The following is a 20,780-nucleotide window of genomic DNA, read 5'->3' on the forward strand; positions in this document are numbered from 1 at the left end:
GTGTGGATGAAAGCATAAAATTACAAAGCGATAAGTGAATGGGCCAAACAGTGGTAAATGGATTGCAATGTGAGGTCATCCATTTTGGACCCTAAAAGAATAGAACAAGGTAATTTCTAAATAGGGAAAAGCTAGAAACAGTGGAGGCAAAAAAAGACTTGGGGGGGTCCAAATCAATACATCCTTAACATTTCACAAATGGACTGCTGGCCTTTATACCTAGAAGGTTAGAATATAAAAGAATAGCAGACATGCTTCAGCTATACAAAGTCCTGGCTAGATGACACATGGAATACTGTGAGCAATTCTGGGCACCAAGCCTTAGGAAGGATATACTGGCCTTAGGGGGAGTGCAAATTAGGTTCACCAGAATGATGAAAAGAAGTCCATCTAACTACTGACAAGGCTATTGCTTGGCTCTGTGACTATGCACATCTCAATAAATAAATAACCAGAATGATACCTGGGCTTCAAGGGTATGATTACAAGGAGATATTACATAAATCAGGGTTGCATTGCCTTGAATTAGGAAGGGTAAGGGGTGAGTTGATCAGTTTTCAATATAGTGAGGGGAATAGAGGGGTAGAAGGAGAGAAACTATTTCTGCTGGTTGGTAAGTCTAGGAAGAGCAGGGGCATAGGCTAAAAATTAGAGCCAGAACTTTCAGGAGTGAATTTAGGAAATATATCTGAACACAGAGGATGGGCAAAGTTTGGAATTCTCTTCCACAAAAGGCAATTCACATAGATCAGTTGTGCTTTATATTTGAGACTGATGAGATTTTTGTTGGCTAGAGGTATTAAGCAAGAACATGGGTGAATGGGGTTAGGTTGCAGATCAGTCATGATTTCACTGAATGGCGGAACAGACTAGAGGGACTAAGAAGCTTACTCCTGTTCCTGCACCTCAATATGTCCTGTAAAATTTTGCTGTTGCATGCAGTATCTTCAAATATTTTTGTGTGGCGACTGCAGGTATGGTATTTAACAAGGAACAAAGCCTGCACGATACCTTCCTGACTGCTATGCAGTTGCACACGAATGCTGCTTAGCAGGAATACTGGCTACACCAGTATTAACCTGACTCAAATTATTTTGGGATACAAACAAGGAAGATAGATGGTAACATTCAGGATTCATAATACATTGATTGACTTGGCCAATAAATTTTCAACAGTATGTCTTGATGTATGGTATCATGGTCCTGTACATCAGCAAACGACAAGGACAATTGACCTAAAACAAAACTGCAATGCCACAAATATGCTAGCTGCCAGTAATACCATGGTAAATAATCTCAATTCACTTTCTACCGGAGTGTGCAAAGAATTGAATCCCGTCTACGTCTGAAAACACTGCCCCTCTGGCAAAGCCTACTACTGTTGATTTTGCAGTGTGCCAGTATCTTTGCAATCTTGCACATCAAGGTATCCAACAAAGTGCTTGGTATTTACAATGGAGTCCTTTGCTTCAAAAACAAGTTAACCTTTCAGCTCAGTTGCTTTCAAACATTATCATATGATCTCTGGTACTCCTAATGGGAGGTATGTGTAAAAGGAGCTGGTGACAGGAAAACAAAAATTGAGACACCAGGCTCGAGTAGATTTTTGATTTCTTTATTGAACTTAACTACAACAGTTTTATATAGTACATTATGTGGCTGAATGCATGCAGAATCACCACTAGGTATGGAATGCAAATAGCTATTACTTTACAAGTTAACCTGGGAAAAATTGGATAAGGCCTGAAAATGGGTGCAGGGATCACCATGCATGACTAACTTGCATTGATTCCTTCTGATGCAGGTAGCACGCAAACTTTGCACTGCCTGCTAAGTTAAATGTAGCATGTGGTCCAGTGTTAAACATGTTGTTGAGTGGCTCAGGCTCCTCAGCGGAGGGCTCAAGTTTGTGCAAGCTAATGCCACTTTAAGTCAACCTGCGCCAACTAAAGGGGAGGTGCATTCTGGCTATAGCAGGTACTGGAAATGGTTGGGAAATACATTCTGAGCAGGAAGAACACTGACTAATAGCATAACAGTGCAAAGAGTGCGCTTTAAGGTTCTCAGATGAGCACCTTGGTGCAGGAAATAAAACAGAAGGAGGATGGCCCTCTATTTACAGGGACCAGCACACCCTCCAGAGAGGCACTGCAATTACAGTGGGAGCAGACAACCATCGAGGCCGATGTCAGCACTGTAATTCCAAGAACCTGGATACAATGTTCCCTCTAAGCTGCTTGGGTGCATGGCCATGCAGCAATCAGGAATGTGCCAGATAGGGACAAACAGGCCACCCACAAGCAAGGTATTTCCTTAAAGAGATTGTGTAGTGCAAGAATCAGAATGCGAACAACAAAGGGGAATTAGAGGGACCACTGCCTGGACACAGTGCCGAAAGACGTTCAGTGGCTCATGCCTGGTCAAGGTCAGTCAATGTATATTCAAATGTCATGTCCTCACAACTGAACCGCTAGCCTCACACACTGCTCAATTCACCACATCACTTCACTCACCTTCCAGCAATCTTGATCAACCATAACTCATACTTTATATTTATAACTTTATTTTACCTTCATAACACTTGGCACAGCTGCAAGCCTCGTTGCTGCATCTCACTCCTTGTGCACACTGTCTGCTATTCAACTATGACAGGCACATGACCCAAAAAGATTGCATCACATTCACTGACATAATTTTTCCTCTCCTGCAGGACAAGGTGATGCACGAGCGCAGATATTAGCAGCAAAGACCGGGAGTGGGTGGGGGGAAATGGGTGCAGACATGGCTCTGTATTCTCACCTCCGTGGAGATGATGATACTGATCATCATCGGAGTGGCCACAACTGAGACTGTGGCCAGCGATGGTGCTGAGGGACTGAAGTTAATGGAATGTTCCTCCCTAATCCATCTTCTCAAATCCCACCTCTCGTGCCACAATCTCTTGTGATTTACAAGCTGCAGATGGTGTACGCTTTTGCTTTCTCTCCTTTTCCTTACTGCAACCATATCCTTGTGCTTTTCTCCTTTCAGATACCCGAGAGTAGCCACGTGGCCAGGCAGTGGTGGAGGAACTTGAAGTGCAACAGGAAGAGAAGATTGACATGATGAAACACTGTCATTTGACCTCACATTCACTGCCATCAACTTAGATACTTGCATTATGCATACTTTAGAGGGTAGCATAGAGGCAGAATCTGCGTAAGGTGAGTCACCAGGCATGAGTGACCTGCAGCCAGGGGAGAGGGAAAGGTAGTGTAGGTGTCAGCTCCCTGGAGGGCAAGGTCGCAAACAAGGTCTGCTACAGAGGACATAGATGAGGATGTCTATGGGGTGGTCTAGAGAAAATGGCTGATGGGCATGTTTAATGCATTGGCACACCTGCCATAAAGCCTGATGTCACTGTCAAGGGGCGTGGAGGAATCTGGCACCAACTTGGCATAGGGTTTTGTGCAGAGTTTGGAGTCCATCCTTTCCAGTGCGGAAGTGAGAACACTTGCAAACCCAACCATGATGAAGCATCTGATGGCCAATGTCTTAGTTTACACCTCAGCTCAAGAAAAAGCCACCCAGTGTCTGAGTGCTGCAGTGGAAGCTCAGACTGAAGTCATGCAATCTCAGCTTGTTGCCATGGAGTTCAGACTGTTACCATCAGGCTGCAGGTACCAGCGTTCAAAGGGACTTGCGGGTGTCTCACAGCAATTCATGCCCTAACAGAGGCACGACCCAGGAATGACAACATTCATTCTCCTACCACTGCCTCTCCACTACTATCCTTGCTGTTGCCTGTCAGCAAGCCAGCCCAGACTGCTGTTGCCCATGTCAAGTTGGTGCAGTCTGAAAATGGACTTTCGAGGCTCAGTGCTGCTCGAGTGCGTCCTGGAAGGTCATCTGCTGAAGGGGTTGTATAAGTGCTTATGGTTTGGGGGTGGAGGGTGACAGTGACTATTGCCCACTTTCTCCTTCCCTATCCCCCTCTCTCCCCCACTCCATCTTCCCCCTCTTCCCCCATCCCTCCTTTTTCACCCCACCCTTCATTCCCCTCCCTCCCTTTCTCCCCCTTCCTCATCCCTCTCTCCCCTCCCCATTCCTCTCTCTTCCCCCTATCCCCCCCTCAATCTCCCTCCTTCCTTCTCTTTCACACCCCCTACCATCCTCTCTCTCTTTCACTCACTGCTTTCTTCATGGTGGTGGGAATTTTCGGCACTGCACCCTGTTCTCAATCCCTGTCCCAGTCACCAACATGGTCCAAGTAGCACAGACTCTGTCCATGTTCCCACTCTTCACTTTTAAATGTCAGCGTCAGGAAAAGCTGGTGGGAAAATCCATGAATACTTGGAGAAATTCAAATTTTATGGTAACAGCATGGTACCTTTTTTAAAGGGATTGCCGCAGCAGTTGGTGAGCTGAATACAAACATTTGGCAGGCCGGACTGTGACCCATAGACCATATGTTGGACAACCCTGGGATAGAACAAAGTACTTTCTAAATGGGGAAAGATAGAAACAGTGAAAATCCAGAGAGACATGGGGTCCAGGTACATAAATCATTAAAATGTCATGAACAGGTACAGAAAGTAACTAAAAAGGTGAATGGGATACTGGCCTTTATATCTGGAGGACTAGAATACAAGGGGTAGAAGTCATACATCAGCTGTACATAGCCCTGGTTAGACCATTCCTGCAGTACTGTGAGCAATACTGGGCATCACATCTTAGGAAGGGATAGATTGGCTTTTTGAGGGAGCACAATGTAGGTCTACCACAAGGCTTCAATTACCAGGAGAGATTACACAATTAATGGTTAGCCAGTGTGAAACACCCGTCAAAATGATCAGCACTGCCAGGGTAGGGGTGGGAGGAGGGCGAGTGCTGACGTAAGCATGGGCAAGTACTGAATGAAAGTTCCCTAAAGAGGGCTGCCTCAGGGAGCTGAAGACTTCAAAACCAATAAATAAAGTTTTTAAAATCATGAAAAAAAATCCATGCATCACAATCAATCACGTGAATATACACATGATAAAAATGCTGTCCATAGATTTTTTTTTTTAATTTAATAATGGAAACTTCATCCCGCCCTTGGATGAGCCTTCATCAAAAATGCAAAGTCCGCCTGGCAGATTCGTCCGTCCGCCAACGGTAAGGTTGGATGGACCATGAAAAATCGGGGACAATTGGAACTTTAACAACTTTAATCGTCTTCTTAATTGTCGGCGGGCGTGCCTCTAACACTTGCGCGCACCCGCTGGCCGAAATTTCGTGCAAACGTGGCATGACATTGGGACACTCATCCAACGTCATCTCGTGCGATTTCACATCCGATCGGTTCAGGCACGCACCCGCATGGTAACTTAAAAACTCTGCCCTTGATATCTCTCATCGCCAGTATGTTGATGGGAATGAGGAGGAAGCCAAAAATGGATCTGTGTGGAACGCAAGGTTTGAGACAAGGCAACATTTCTAGATATATGCTGGCTGTTGGACAAGTAGTTGAATTATGGAAGGGCGGGTCCATTTAGGAAAATGGCATAGTCAACCATGTTGAATAATACAAGTTGTGCAGGACAAAGAAAGATAACATGCTGCAGTCAAGTTAGGGAATATCGGTGATTCTGACCAGGGTGTTCTCAGGGGTCAGGGCAGAAACCACATACTGAAAGGATTCTAAAAGCCAGCTGTGGAAGAAGTGAACAGTGAGTCGCGAAGTCAATATGTGCGTCAGGATTGTAGAGATGAGAAAAAAAAGTCCAATCACCTCCCCTGACTTTCAATAGTACCACTATTGCTAAATGCAAAGTCCTCCTCCAACAACATTATGTGTGTGTGTGTGTGTGTGTGTGTGTGTGTGTGTGTGGGGGGGGGGGGGGGGGGGGTCAAGTTTAACTGGATTAACCATATTAACAGTGTGACTACAAGAGCAGAGCAGTCTGCTAAGTGGCACATCTTTTGGCCCCTCAGAATTTCCCTGCCATCTGCAAAGCACAGGTCAAGAGAATGACCTAATGGATACAGCCACAATAAACTTGACACCATCCAGGCAGAACAGTCTGCTTGATCAATATCCCTGCCAAAAGACTTAATATCCAACCTGTCCACCAACACACTGATGCAATTTCATTTCACCACATTGAACAAAAATATTTTGGGAAAATAAAATCTACTCCCTTCACATAAAGCAAGTGACTCTACAATGTGGTATGTTTTTGAGCTGCACATAGTGGAAAGTTTAGGATAATTGACAAAAAAAGCCAGGGGAGATGAGGAGAATTTTTTTTAACCCATGGGATATGATGATCTAGAAGACACTGCCTGAAAAGGTAGCTGAAGTAGATTTGATAAAAATTTTCAAAAGGGAATTGGATATACATTTGAAAAGGTGGAATTTTCAGGACTATGGGACAAGAGCAGGCGAGGGGAACTAATTGCATATCTCTTCAAAGAACTGACATAGGCATGATAGGCCTGTACTGTATGATTCCCTGAACCATACTTATCACAGCTCTTTTAAAAAAAATGCCTCTTTAATCTAATAGCTCCAAGGAACATACAGCTGCACTTCTTTGAAATGATAAACAATTTAAATATGTTCCTATATGCATTGGTATTTCAAATTCTCCTCCTGCAAAAAAAAATCACTGTTGTAGGATAAATTTTTCATTCTATGTCAGACTAGCTCACAAATCAAATATTTTTAAAAATAGAGCTGAACTTTAAGATGGAAGGATGGCGATCAGTGCTCCCAACCTCTGGCACAGCAGATCAATGAATCTTGTTATTCACACAGGCCACTTGCATTATCAAAGCTTACACTAGGAGCAGTGTGCAACACCAATATAAGATTATTAACTTCAACCACATTTACAAAGAGAAATCAGGAGAATTAGTTTTGTAAGTAGAAATTTAAATCATCTTTGTAACTACTTAACTAACTCTGATATTTTTGGGAAAATTGAAAGATGGCAGATTCACCCCAGTCACTCAGCACAATTATTTTGAAGCATTTTTAAAGAAAATGAAATCTATCCTATGCTAACAGTTCAAAAAGTACAAGATCGCTCCAAGCATACCCAAACAGAAATAAAAATTTTCTCCATAGATGAAATGCTAAGAATGAAACAATGCATGAGCCTACATTGATATTTTGTTAAATATAACACAATTACATTGAAATTTTTATATGATAGATCAAACAACATTATGGACGGAATTTTGTTGCAGCGGAAAGTGTCCTGACAGCAGATCTGGAAGTGAGCAGAACTTCCGCTTGGAGGCGGGACGGCTGGCTATGCGCAATCCCGAGGCAGCGAGCCAATCAGCTAGGCACATTCGAGGTGCCTGGCCAATTGTCTGAAAGGGGCAGGCAGGAAGTCACCGATCCTGCCATTACTTCATGGTGGTCGAAGGTCCAGGCACTATACTTAAATGGCACCTGGACAGGTATCCATTCCTTGCAAGCCAGCAGCATTGCTCTGCCTGTCTGAGAGGAGGATTAGAACTTGAACTGCTGCAACTCCCTCCCCACTTGCCACACTTGGATCCCTGGAGCTGCAAGCCATCTCTCTCAGTCACCTTCAACCTTTGCTCCATCACCCTCAACCCTCCCTCCACCACTCTAGCTCTGTCTTCTGTGAACCTCCCTCCAGTTTATTGCGGCAATATACAGTCCAACTTTATGCCACTGCTCATTCTGGAGAAGTGATTAAGATTTGATAAATCACTAAATGGGGTATAGGCAGTACTTCTTTCTTGCTTTCTGATGTTTGCTACAATCTGAGGCCAAATCAAATTATAAAAAGATCTTATACATTACAAAACACCACAATATTAAACTGCATTGATAAAAGTACAAGTAAATCCAGGTATGCAAATAGCAAAGATCTGTTGAAGAGGTTTGTCCAGTCAAAGCCATATCATCCTGCTTCGTTTGAAATCCCAGGTTACAGGAAGCAGCTGTCCCTCATATATGCAGAAAAACAATCAGCAGCATTGCTTCACATATGATCAATCTTGCTTTCTTTAACTACATACACAGTTAATATCATAAAGAAAACATATTTTACAAAAACTACAGTTTGTATTATTCCTTATTGTTTAAAATAACTATCACTGAATCTTGAAAGTTGTTTTTCAAAATATTTAGACTGCACTGTTCAAAGTATAAATTTGTATTTAGCAATTTCTAAAAACTGTGTTACAGGCTCTTTCTTTGGAAAAGCAGACTAAAGCATTCTTGTGTGTCTGGGTAATTTAGGCAAAGAGCCACCACTTTTTACTGGACTGCACAAAGATTTTCGAAGGGAAAAGCAGCAAGAGCCAACAGTATAGAAACGATTTTCTAATGAGGTCTGGCTAACGGATGAGGAAATAGTGTATCTCTCCCTCAGGTACAAGAATGGCACCTTTGGTAATTGTAGTGGCAATCTGGTTGCACTGGAAGTGGTTTTAAATTGCTTCGAGTTATCTTCATGTAAATCAGCATTTTTGTCCTCTTGAAGGGTGATACTCAGATTCCTTTCACCTGCCCATGCATGTAGAGGATAGATATGGAACTCAGAGGCCTCCTTCGGTATCAATTCTCTTGCCATTTTGTACTTTGAGACTTTTGTTCTCAGCAGTGCCATTTCATTCTCTGCTATTACAGCGAGTCTCCACATTTCTATTCCAGCAATTTTAACGGTGTAAGATACCTACAGCACTTTTCCCTTGATGTTATGTTTTCTTTGATAAGCTGATTGTGTTTGCAGTCCCACTCCTGGAACAATGCTGTGAGCTTCTTCACATTTTCTTCAGAAAAGGAGTCAGCCACTTCATGCAAAACCATCTCTTCCACAAAGTATTGTCACTTATTGGGAAAAGGGATTTTCATATTTCAAAATCCCAGCCAGTAACCAAGTTCCACTTGTCAGAATGAACCAGCTGCAGTCTTCTTGGTTACAATGTTCACTAATGTTGCCAAAAACCCTTTTAAATCATTAGTCCAACGTAATGGGTTTACAAACAGAAAACCAACCAATCTGGGAAAGCTACTGGAAGCCTCTAATACACTCCCACAACTTAAACAGGAACTAATCACTACTGTTTACACTTCAACTCTGTATTTTGTTCTTTTTAAAAAAGTATTGTGGGGCTAAGGTTCAATATTTCAACTACTTACTTCTTTAAATAAATTGATTACATTTAAGTGTCTTAAATTGCCAAAATTATGTATAAGAATGATTAAATTGTGAAGTATTGACACAGTACTATTGACTAAAAGAGATTCACAAATTCAGAATTGAAAGAGTAAATGTAAATCAATACCATTGTATAAAGTGTTCAAAGTCACAGCACGAAACACGCAGAATGCGAGTTCACTTCAGAAACAAACATTCTTATCTACATACTGCATACTAACATTTTGCTAACTGCAGTAATATTAAATACAACTAACTTTACTTCACCTGGATAATAGCCCAGTTTAGGAAGATTCAGATTTTAACAAAAATGTAATCAAAAAATATTGCCCACCGATCTACCTTTGTTTCCAGCCCCTAAATCCAATTGTGCATCACCCTCCCAGACAAGCCATTTTATTTACAACCAGCTTGTATTGATGGATCCACATATTTAGTACTGTTGGGAATAATGCTAAACTCCGAATGAATTGTTGGCTGCTTGAGAAAGCAAATATAAAAGCATCTGGAGCAATTTGTTCTGACATGCAAAGAGCTCAGTAGGCTCCCACTAAACCTTTTGAGCATTTTTAAACCAACTTAACATCAGTTTAAATGTTTTAAAATCAGGGATTCTTCTCTCAATATTTAAATTTCAGTGGTTAAGAGAGGACCTGTGCACGTGTCTACACAAATGCAAAGAACTTAATCCAGGCAGCATAACTAGAATACCAGCCGGATAGGAGCTGAGCAATGTAAATAGGGTAAAACTTGTCAGGATCAAAATTGCAGTTACGGGTTTGAGTCTGGCAGCTGCAGTATATATGCAGCCATTGTTATGACTAACGTCGCCTTAATTTGGACTTCAAAAAAATCATTTAAATAGAAACTGTAGCCTGGGACTGGACCACCTACAAACAACTCTTAGCTTGTTAACCATTAGCAGTGTCTGTTCGTTGATGAGTCAATTTTATGATTTTAAATGATTCACTGCAATCATGTACAAACTAAAGTAAACGCTCAGCATTTTACAGAGCTCACAAGAGCTCTGATTTGCACTTCTAAAAGGATTTAATATAGCAAAACGCCCCCTCCCCCCAACCTGACTCTTCATAAAGTGAATGTAGACACAAAGCAAGAAGTTGGATGGGGAACAAATATGCTTTGTGATGCATTAAATAATGTCTTTCATATCCTCAGCATGTCATTCGTTTCACAGCCAATTAATTACTTTTGAAGTGTACTTGCTATTGTTATACAGACAAATGTAGCAGCCAATTTACAGTTTGTGGGATGTTGGTATACACAAATTGGTTGCTATGTTAGCAAAACTGATGTTTGTTGAGAGATAAATGCTGGCCAAATCATCAGAAGAAATGCTATACTCTTCTTCCACTACTACCATGCAATATTATATGTTTACTGGAACAAGTGGATAGGGCCTAGATTTAATGTCTCACCTTAAAGATGGCATCCCCAACAATGTGGCAGTCCCTCAGCAGCAGGAGATAATGTGCTCATATTCAGGTGAGGACTTGAACTTGTGATCTTCTATCTCAGTTAATTATCCAAAAAGCGGTCTGCCCGGTAGGTTAGGGAATTTAATTGAGTACTGCAAAGCTAGAAGCTGACACATGAATGCCAGATTCCTGGAATTTGGACTAAAATAATATCAATATTTAGGGTACCAATGGTAAAAAGACAGGTTTTGGAAAAACAGATGCCTGCTTCTGTTCATTTGGTTGCTCTTGGCAGAGTTCCAAGAATGACAGGTCCACTTAGCTCAGCAGGCAATGCTGGCACAGCTTGCATGCGGTTGCAAGCCTTGTTTGATTGACATCTCTATTACCTTGTTATTCACTCTTCGATGTGGTTTCTTGATGCCTGTGTGTATCTTTACACAAGAGGTCTGTGGATAAAAGATCACAAGAAACAGCAGGAGTAGGCCATTTGGCCTATCGACCCTGCACTGCCATTCAATGGCATCATGGCTGATCTGATTGTGTCCTTAAATCCATTTTCCTGCCTCCTCCCCATAATCTTTGACTCCCCTAATATCTAAAATTTGTTTAATCCAACCTTGAATATGTTTAATGACCCAGCCTCCACTGCTCTCTGGGGAAGGGAATTCCAAAAACTAAAGACTTTCTGAGAGAAGAAATTCTTCTTCCCCTCCATCTTAAATGGAGACCTCTTATTTTTAAACTGTGTCCCTCTAATTCTAGATTCCCCAATGAGGGGAATCATTCGCTCAGCATCTATCCTGTCAAGACTTCTCAGAATCTTATATGTTTCAATAAGGTCACCTCTCATTCTTGTCATGCCCAGTACAGACATGTCATAGTATGAACTTTCAGTCAATAGGTTTAAAAACTGGACACAAACAAGTTGTTAAGATGGCTCCCGCAAATCATAACTTTTGGCATTTGGACTATAGACAATATCAGTAGCGAATACCAAATTAAATATGAACATGGGTGAGGGTACCTCACAGCCATCTATGGAATTCACACAACTCATTGTTTAAGGATGGACCAACAACTAAGGACTATGGAGTTTCAAGATCGCCTGTCTCCATGTTTCATACTGGACAAAGGGGGAGGTTGAAACCTAATTTCCACTCACAACTTCCCATTGTATCAAGATGGCCTCCCCCATCCAAAACCAGACAGGGTGGGCCTTAGAAAAGTGAACCCAATGGTCATGTGATCAAAACTGGCTACCGGGACTGTGCCTTTATTACCCCAGGACCCAGCAGATCCATCAGTCATCACCCAGTCTGAGAACCAGACTCTGAAACCGTCTGCAAACCATCAAGCAGCCAAAGTACCTGTTCCAGTTTCAAAGTTCATCTGAGATGCAACCTCCTAGATATTATACTCAGGAAATCTCTCAACCTGGTTTGAACCCTTTGCTTTACAAGGCCCTCATTTCAACTTCAAAAACATCAAATCCATTCAAGAAATCACAGGCCTGCCATGTCCATCCACCATCTCTGCAGCCACTTCTTTTGAGATCCCAGGGTGCAAGCCATCAGGTCCGGGGAGCCTGTCAGCCTTTAGTTAATTAGTTTTCCTAGGGTTTTTTCCTTAGTGACCGTGATTGTTTTAAGTTCCTCCCTCCCTTCTGCCTCTTGATTTTCTACCATTCTTGGGATACTTTCTGTGTCACCTACTGTGAAGACAGGTAGAAAATACTTGTTTAAAGTCTCTGCCATTTCTTGTTTCGCATTATTCATTCCCAAGCCTCATCCTCTAAGGGACCAACACTCACTTTTGCTATTCTTTTCCTTTTTAAATATTTGTAGAAGCTTTTACTGTCTGTTTTTATATTTTTCATACTCCAATTTCTCCCTCTTTATTATTTGTTTAGTCATCTTTTGCTGGTTTCTAAAATTTTCCTAATCTTCAGGTCTACTACTAATCTTTGCAGTATTGTATGTCTTTTCTTTCAATTTAATACCATCCAAAACTTATTTGGTTAGCCACAGCTGGTGCATCCTTCTCCTAGGGTTTTCTTTCTCAATGGAATATATCTTTGTTGAGCATTATGAAATATCTCCTCAAATGTCTGCCACTGCTTCTCTAATATCTTATCCTTTAACCAATTTGTCCATTGCACTTTAGTCAACTCTGGCTTCATACCCTCATTATTGCCTTTATTTAAGTTCAAGACACTACTTTCAGACCCACATTTCTCACCCTCAAACTGAATGTGAAAATCTACCATGTTATGGTCACACTAACCAAGAGGATCCTTTACTATGAGGTGATTAACTAATCCTGCCTCATTACACATTACCAGGTCTAAAATAGCTTGTTCCTTGGTTGGTTCCAGAACATATTATTCTGAAACACTGCCCTGAATGCACTCTATGAACTCATCCTCCAGGCTACCTTTGCCAATCTGGATTCGTCCAATTAAAATGAAGGTTAAAATCTCCCATGATGATTGCCATACCTTTCTTGCAAGCCTCCATTATTTATTAATTTATACTCTGCCCTATGGTGTAGCTACTGTCAGTGGACTTATAAGCTATCCCCATCATTGACTTCTTTCCTTTGATATTTCTTATCTCCACTCAACTGATTCTACATCTTGATCCTCCAAACCAAAATAATTTCTTACTAATGTACTGATCTCATCCCTTATTAACAGTAACCCCACCTCCTTTTATTTTATTCCTGTCCTTCCAAAATGTTAAAATATCCTTGTATATTTAAGTCACTTTGCAACCATGTCCCTTAATGGCTATCATATCACATTCATTTATTTATATTTGTCTCATCAATTCATCCATTTTGTTAAGAATGCTGCATACATTCAGATGAAGTGCCTTTCCTTCTGTCTTTTTTACCATTTTTCCCTACTTTGACCTTACTTGGTGTATTCCTACGTTTGTATGCTCTGTCACTTCCTGTCACACTCTTACCTGTATCGCTACCCTGTACTTTTCTCTTCAACTTTCCAAATCTCCCCTCATGTGAAGCCTCCGCAACCACCTCCCTACGCCACCCGTACACCCCCATTATTCAGTTTAAAGCCTGACACTGATTTGATGAAAAGCTGTGATTAATTCATGCTTTTAAGATGTTGTAAGCTGAGCAGATTTTTTCAAAGCATCTTGTCAAAGCCTCTGCTTATGTTATCAGTTTTAGGGTCACTTCAGAGGCTTCTAGATTTGCCATTGGCTCAGTGGTTCTGTACATAGTAGATACTGGAAAAGTGGATATGGAGGCAATGGAAGGGGTATGGAAGCATGGGAAGGGCACGCGGATATGAGAGTGCATGGGGTATTATGACACAGCCAATGGTAAAGGTTGAGTTGTTCAAATCCCAAAGGGAAACTTGAAACAACTGTCATAACCCATTTTTGTAATTTGTATGTTTTGAGATGCAGGCTTTGAATTCAGTAGTAATAAGACCACTGAGTCTCAAGAGGCTTTTTATAAAACTAAATTAAACATTTATTCATACAAGAAAGATTGTAAACACATACATATGTCTACAAAATTACTACTACAATAACTACAGAAATCCCCTAATTAATCTGGCTCTCAATTACACCCCCGTAAGGCAACAGTAAAACTCATGGACAACGAAAACAAAAATTGCTGGAAAACCTCAACAGGTCTGACAACATCTGTGGCGAGAAAGGCAGAGTTAACATTTCACGTGCGTATGACTCTTCATCAGAATGGTGTATCAGATCTGTTCTGATGTAGAGTCATATGGACTTGAAACGTTAACTCTGTCTTTCTCTCCACAGATGCTGTCAGACCTGCTGAGGTTTTCCAACGATTTTTGTTTTTGTTTCAGATTTCCAGCATCTGCAGTATTTTGCTTTTATCTTAGTAAAACTCATAGATTTAACAGACCTCCGGCAAAGCACAACCTGGACAGTTGCATTCAAAAGGAGTTTCTTTCAGCTCTGGGTCCTTGCAGGCAGACTTGAGGCTTACAGGCTGGAGGCTTCTCACACTTGTTGGATTTTAAAATGCCTCTGCCTTGCACACAATCTCCTTTCTCCTTATATATATCCTTCTCTTTGAATGTAAATTTTCCATTGTGTCACTAGGCTTTTAACTCTACCTCATCTAACAATGACATTCTTTCATCCCACCAATTTTATTAGTAAGCTGAAAAAAATAAACACATTGCTTGGCGTCTTCTAGCTAGGTGTAAGATTTCACCCGCAGTCTTGAATGGTTTCTTTTAACAAATGTAAATTTACACTTTACCTTCTACCCTCCTTACGTTTATCTAATTAACGCCCCAAAGCACCCAGACTAGCTGGCTTTAATCCGATTAAGACACACACATAGCCACAGACCCCCAATAGAACTCTATTTTAAAATAATTTCCAATAACCTTATTATATCTTCTTGTCAGGGGGCATGGGAGGTAGGTCACAGGCATGGGGGTTGGTAGGGTTGGGAGTGGGGAGCTTAAGGGCCTGATAGACATGATCACAACTGGGCCAATTCCCAATAAACAGAGACTGGCCTTCTAACCTACTGTCTCAACATCTGCCTGTCTCCGCTGCTGCATCGGGCCTGCATCTGGAGCTGGCGGGCCCATCTCCATTCTGCCCCCACCTACCTGGAACAAAAATTATAGCAGGTGAGGGCCTCCTTAACTGAGAGGGGTTTGTGGATTCGAAACTGTCCCAAAACTGTCCTTCTCTTTCATGAAAATCTGGCCTTGAACTCTGTGTGCACAGGTCTATACGATTTATTTGCATGAAATTTACCTCCTTCAAGTTTAAATACCTGAAAAACCATACAGCAGAACTCTGCTATTCAGGCACAGAAAAGAAGAAAAGGATAGGTGCCCTTTTTGCTTCTACATTGCATGGTTTTTCAGATGCTGGTTGGGCGCTAAGCCTAGGAATATTGTCCCCGTTAACGGAAAGCACACGAATTTTCAGCAAAATGACTTCTACACAAATGTTGAACAGTAAATCTTTAAACATTATTTATACATATGCAGGTGGTGTTCACAGCACCCTAATGAAACAGGATAGAATGTAAACTAAACCATAATCACCTTACCTGCCCAAGTACTTCAAGGAAAGATGTCCTGATGGTTATCTATAACAGAAGAAACAAAATTCTGATTTGAAATGGAGAAATAAATAAGAATCTCTGACAAAGCAGGTAAAGATATAAATGAATGTCACAGTTTTTAAAAATTTAAAATGATTGAATACAGAAATTATTTTGATTCAAAATACTAATAGTGATTTACTTCTTCATACTGTAGCCATTCATTGGGTCCCTGTGTTGCTCTTTAAATATTAATATTTAATAGGGTTCAGCTCTCATTCACCAGGCATTCATTTTGAAATAATTTGGTTCAGCCTGCATTTACAATTGTTATAACTTAACACATCTTAGGACCAAAAACTGTAATGGGAATTGTGAAGAACTATATCTATAAATATCTCTTACTAATCAGGATTCTTCTAAAAAGTCAGTTACAAAGATGAGTTCCTGTTATTTATCTATCCCTGCACAATTTATGTTGACGTGTACATGGTGATAACACTATGCAGGAGACTGACCTGAAAGAACTACATACTGTCTAAGGAAATTTAGTTACTCACTTCCTGTGAAATTCAGTGGACCTATTGAGCACCATAATTTTGAGAAAAGGAAACATCTATATTTTGTATATTTAAAATCAGATTACTGTAAATTCAGTCCTTTACTAAGTGCTTTCAATTTCTGTTAGGAATAGGAGCACTGTTGAACAGCCCTTTCTCAGGTCATTTAATTATGTTACAATTATTTAATTAGCACCGACAAGGGCTTTATTCTAGTTCTATGAAACCTTGTTTTTTTAAATTTTATGTTGTTAGGACTGATATCCTGTATAAACGGCAATTATGATATACTCTTCACTACACCGTACAAATTCATGACCAGTAAAATCATTATGTCCTCTTCAATAAGGATTTTAACAAGAAAATGAGAAACACCATTGCTTAAAAGAAATCTTAATGGATAATTGTAATGCTTATTCCAATACGAATATTCAGCATAATACAATGAAGACAATTGCACACTGCAAAGGTTTCACCATCTGTGAGCACAATCTCGAGCTGCCCATAATAACTCTCATTAAACCATTAACTAATTGCAGCAGAGCTAAATGAACTGAAATATCAACTCCTATTCTTCCCCTTTCAATTCCTGTGTGTTTGCTATGAATAGAAAGATGCAGTATTTACTGAAGCCCTTAATCTTCAGTAATTTATTTAATTGCTAAATGCAGTACAAAATATTAGCTTTCCTTTTACTCAAAGTTTCACCTTAATAGATCATTTGGATTCTACGAGCAAATTGTATTGGAAAGGCTATCCTAGAACTTGTTTGTCAAAGTGAATGCATATTTTCACCAGGAATGAAGCTGAGTTTTAAGATTTTGAATTCAAATTTTTCCTTTAGTCTGAGTGGATTTCAAACTATTTCACAGGATTGGACCATACTGAGAATGTCAAACATGGGACAAAGTTAGTGTAATGTTTTAGTATGTTTTCGTATAGCATTACTTGATTCTAAAGCATTTTCTTGTTTCTTAGTGAATAGTTTTTTCTCGCCAAGAAAAATGAGAATAATTCTTTTCATATCTAACATATTCAATCCCTATCAAAGTAGCTGGGTGAACTGCAACACCAGATGAAGAAGTCAGAATGGGAATATCCTTTGCAAATATTCAGCATTATCTGGCAGATGTAACCCTAAGAATAAAACTAAGAGCGAGCAAATGATTTTAGTTGCGCAAGTAGTGACTGGGAATATATGTAGTGACAATAACTGAAATGTAGATTAAAAATAGTAAAGACTGGATGCTTAATACTCAAGGACACAAAGTATTCAGAAACAATAGAAAAAGAGAAAAAGGGAGATGGGGATAGCAGTACTGATTATAGGGAACACATTGTAGTGTTGGAAAAAGAGAACGTCCTGGATGGGGCAAAAACAGGATTCATTTGATTAGTGGTGAGAAGCAGAAGGATATGATCACGCTACAAGGGGTATTCCATAGGCCTCCAAATAGTGTGAGAGAGAGAGAGAGAGAGAGAGACAGAGGAGCAAATTGGCAGGGAAATCAGAGATGTGCAAGAACAACTGAATGATGACATTAGAGGACTCTAATTACCCAAACATTGATTGGGTAATGTTAGAGAAAAGGAAAAGAAGATGGCGGAATGTGAGGTGATTCATTTTGACAGGAGGAATATGGAGACACAGTATAAAATAAAGGGAGAAACTCTAAAAGATGCAAGAACAGAGGGACCATAAGTCATTGAAGATGGCAGGGCATGTTGAGAGATCAGTTAACAAAACATATAGTACCTGAGGCTTTATCAATTGGGGTACTGAGTACAAGAGTAAGGAGGTTATGTTGAACTTGTATAAGACACGAGTGAGGCCTCATCTGGAGTACTGCGTCCCAGTCTGGGCACCATACTTGAGGAAGGATGTGAAGGCATTGGAGAGAGCAGAGGAGATTCACATGGATGATTCCAGGGATGAAGAACTATAGTTATGGGGATAGATTGGAGAGGTTGGAAATGTTTTCCTTGGAGAAAAGGCGGCTGAGGGAGACTTGATAGAGGTATTCAAGATCCTGACAGGTTTGGAGAGGGTAAGTAATGAGAACCTGTTCCCACTCAAGGAAGCATCAAGAACTAGAGGGCACAGATTCAAAATAATTGGCAAAAGGAGTGAAAGTGATGTGAAGAAAAATGTCATCACCTAGAGGGTGGTTTGAAGTCTGGAACAAACTTCCTGAGAGGGTGGGGGACGCAAGTTTGATCAAGATATTCAAAAGGGAATTGGATGGTTATCTGAAAAGAGAGAATGTGCAGGGCTATGGGGTTAGGGCAGGGGAAGTGGGTCTAGGCAGAATGCTCTTTCAGAGAGCCAGTGCAGACTCAATGGGCCAAATGGCCTCCTTCTGCAACATAAAGATTCTGTGATTCTGTGACCAGTAAGTTCTTGGTCCAAATAGGAAGGGGCACTAGCACTAGGGAATGAGGTGGGCCAAACGGACCAGTGTCCGTGGGAACACTTGGGTAGAGGACAATTTATCCCATTCATTGGGATGAGGAGGGATCTTGCCAGGAGAAAATGGAACTAAATTTTGACTAGAAAAACAGTGTAACAATGGTGAACTTTAAGGAGAAGATATTTCAGGTACAGGTTGGTACGTTCCAACAAGGGGGAAAAGGTAAGGGAACTAAAGCCAGGGCTCCTTGATTGACAAGGGTGATAGAGATTATGATGAAACAAAAAGGTGGGTGATGCATGTCAGGTGAATTCTTCAAGTGAAAACCAGGCCAAATGTAATAAGTTGAAAGGGAAAGTGAAGAGGAAGTTAAGACTGGCAAAGAGGGAATGAGAGATTAGAATGACAGTTAACAATAAAAAGGGAACATAAATATCCTCTACCGGCATGTAAATAGTAACCAGGTATAACTCACAAGAATTAGGATCAAGAATAGGCCATTCAGCCATTTGATTCCACTCTGCCATTCAAAAAGATCATGGCTGATCTGACTGTGGTCTCAACCTCACTTTCCTGTCTGCCCCACAACACTCAACTCCCTTGCTGATCAAAGTCAATCCAGCTCAGACTTGAACATATTCAATGACCCAGCCTCCACTGCTTTCTTGGGAAGAGAATTCCACAGGCTAACAACCTTAAGAGAAAAAAATTCTCCTTACCGCAGTCTTAAACGGGAGACCCCTAACTTTTAAAGTGTGCTCCCTGGTTCTAGATTCTCCCAAAAGGAGAAACATCCTCTCTCTCACCATCCACCCTGTCAAGTCCCCTCAGGATCTATATGTTTCAATAAGATCACTTCTCATTCTTCTAAACTCCAGTGGATACAGGCCCAACCTGACCAACCTTTTCTCATAAGATAACCCCTCCATCGTAGGTATCAGTTGAATGACCCCTCTCTGAACTGTTTCTAATGCAATTATACCCTTTAAGTAAGACGACCAAAACTGGACACTACTCCAGACGTGGTCTCACCAATGACCTGCACCACATAACTTCCCTACTTGTATACTCGATTTCCCTTGCAATAAATGTCAATATTCCATGGGCTTTCCTAATCACTTGCTGCACTTGCATACCAACTTTGTGATTCATGTGCCAGATTGCTCTATACCGTAGAGTTTTGCAGTTTCTCTCCATTCAAGTAATATACTGCTTTTCTACTGTTCCTGCCAAAGTGGAAAAGTTCACATTTTCCCACGTTATACTCCAGCTGCCAAATTTTTGCCCACTTACTTAACCTATCAATACCTCTTTGCAGACTCCTTATGTCTTCTTCACAATTTACTTCCCTACCTATTTTTGCGACAACAGCAAATTTAGTTGTCACACCTTCAGCCCCTCCATCCAAGTCATTGATATAGATTGTAAATAGGTGAGGCCCTAACTGAACCCTGTGGCACTTCATAGTAAGAGCTTTCCAACCCGAAAATTACCCATTTAGCCCTACTGTTAACCAGCCAATCCTCTATCCACGCTAATATGTTATCCTCTGCAGCATGAGCTCTTATTTTATGAATTAACCTTTGATGTTGCACCTTGTCAAATGCCATCTGGAAATCCAAATACACCACATCTATGGTTCCCCTTTATCCATATTGCTTATTACATCCTCAAAGAATTCTAATAAATTAGTCCAACATGATGTCCCATTCATGAAACCATGTTGACTCTGATTGTATTGCGATTTTCTAAATATCCTGCTATACCTCCTTAATAATAGATTCTAGCATTTTCCTTATGACAGATGTGAGGCTAACTGGACTATAATTTCCTGCTTTCCATCTCCCTCCTTTCTTGAATAGAGGTGTTACATTAGCCATTTTCAAATTCCTGGGAAACTAACAAATTTTGCAAGATGACAACCAATGCATCTATCTTTTCAGCAACTTCTTTTAAAACACTAGGATGAAAGCCATCAGGTCCAGGAGACTAGTCAACCTTTAGTTCTAATACTTTTCCCAGTACCTTTTTCCTAGTGATTGTTTTAAGTTCCTCCCTCCCTTCAACCTATTGATTTTCAAGTATTTTTGATGTTTTTTGTGTCTTCTACAG

The 20,780-nt window shown here is 40.6% G+C and overlaps 1 protein-coding gene across 5 annotated transcripts in view; it reads right to left on the reverse strand.

Moving 5' to 3' along the window:
• pgap1 (post-GPI attachment to proteins inositol deacylase 1) overlaps window positions 1–20,780 on the reverse strand; it is a 189,151-nt gene that overhangs the window by 74,595 nt on the left and 93,776 nt on the right. For all 5 annotated transcript variants that reach the window (XR_005944544.1, XM_041200460.1, XM_041200459.1 and 2 more), the window contains exon 19: window positions 15,704–15,742. Coding sequence is in view for 4 of the 5 variants with exons in the window: in XM_041200460.1 (XP_041056394.1) it covers window positions 15,704–15,742 (39 nt within the window). In the remaining variant the exon portion in view is untranslated. The remainder of the gene's footprint in view (window positions 1–15,703; window positions 15,743–20,780) is intronic.

Source organism: Carcharodon carcharias, chromosome 12 (assembly GCF_017639515.1).
Source record: "Carcharodon carcharias isolate sCarCar2 chromosome 12, sCarCar2.pri, whole genome shotgun sequence".
Classification (NCBI taxonomy): Eukaryota; Metazoa; Chordata; class Chondrichthyes; order Lamniformes; family Lamnidae; genus Carcharodon; species Carcharodon carcharias.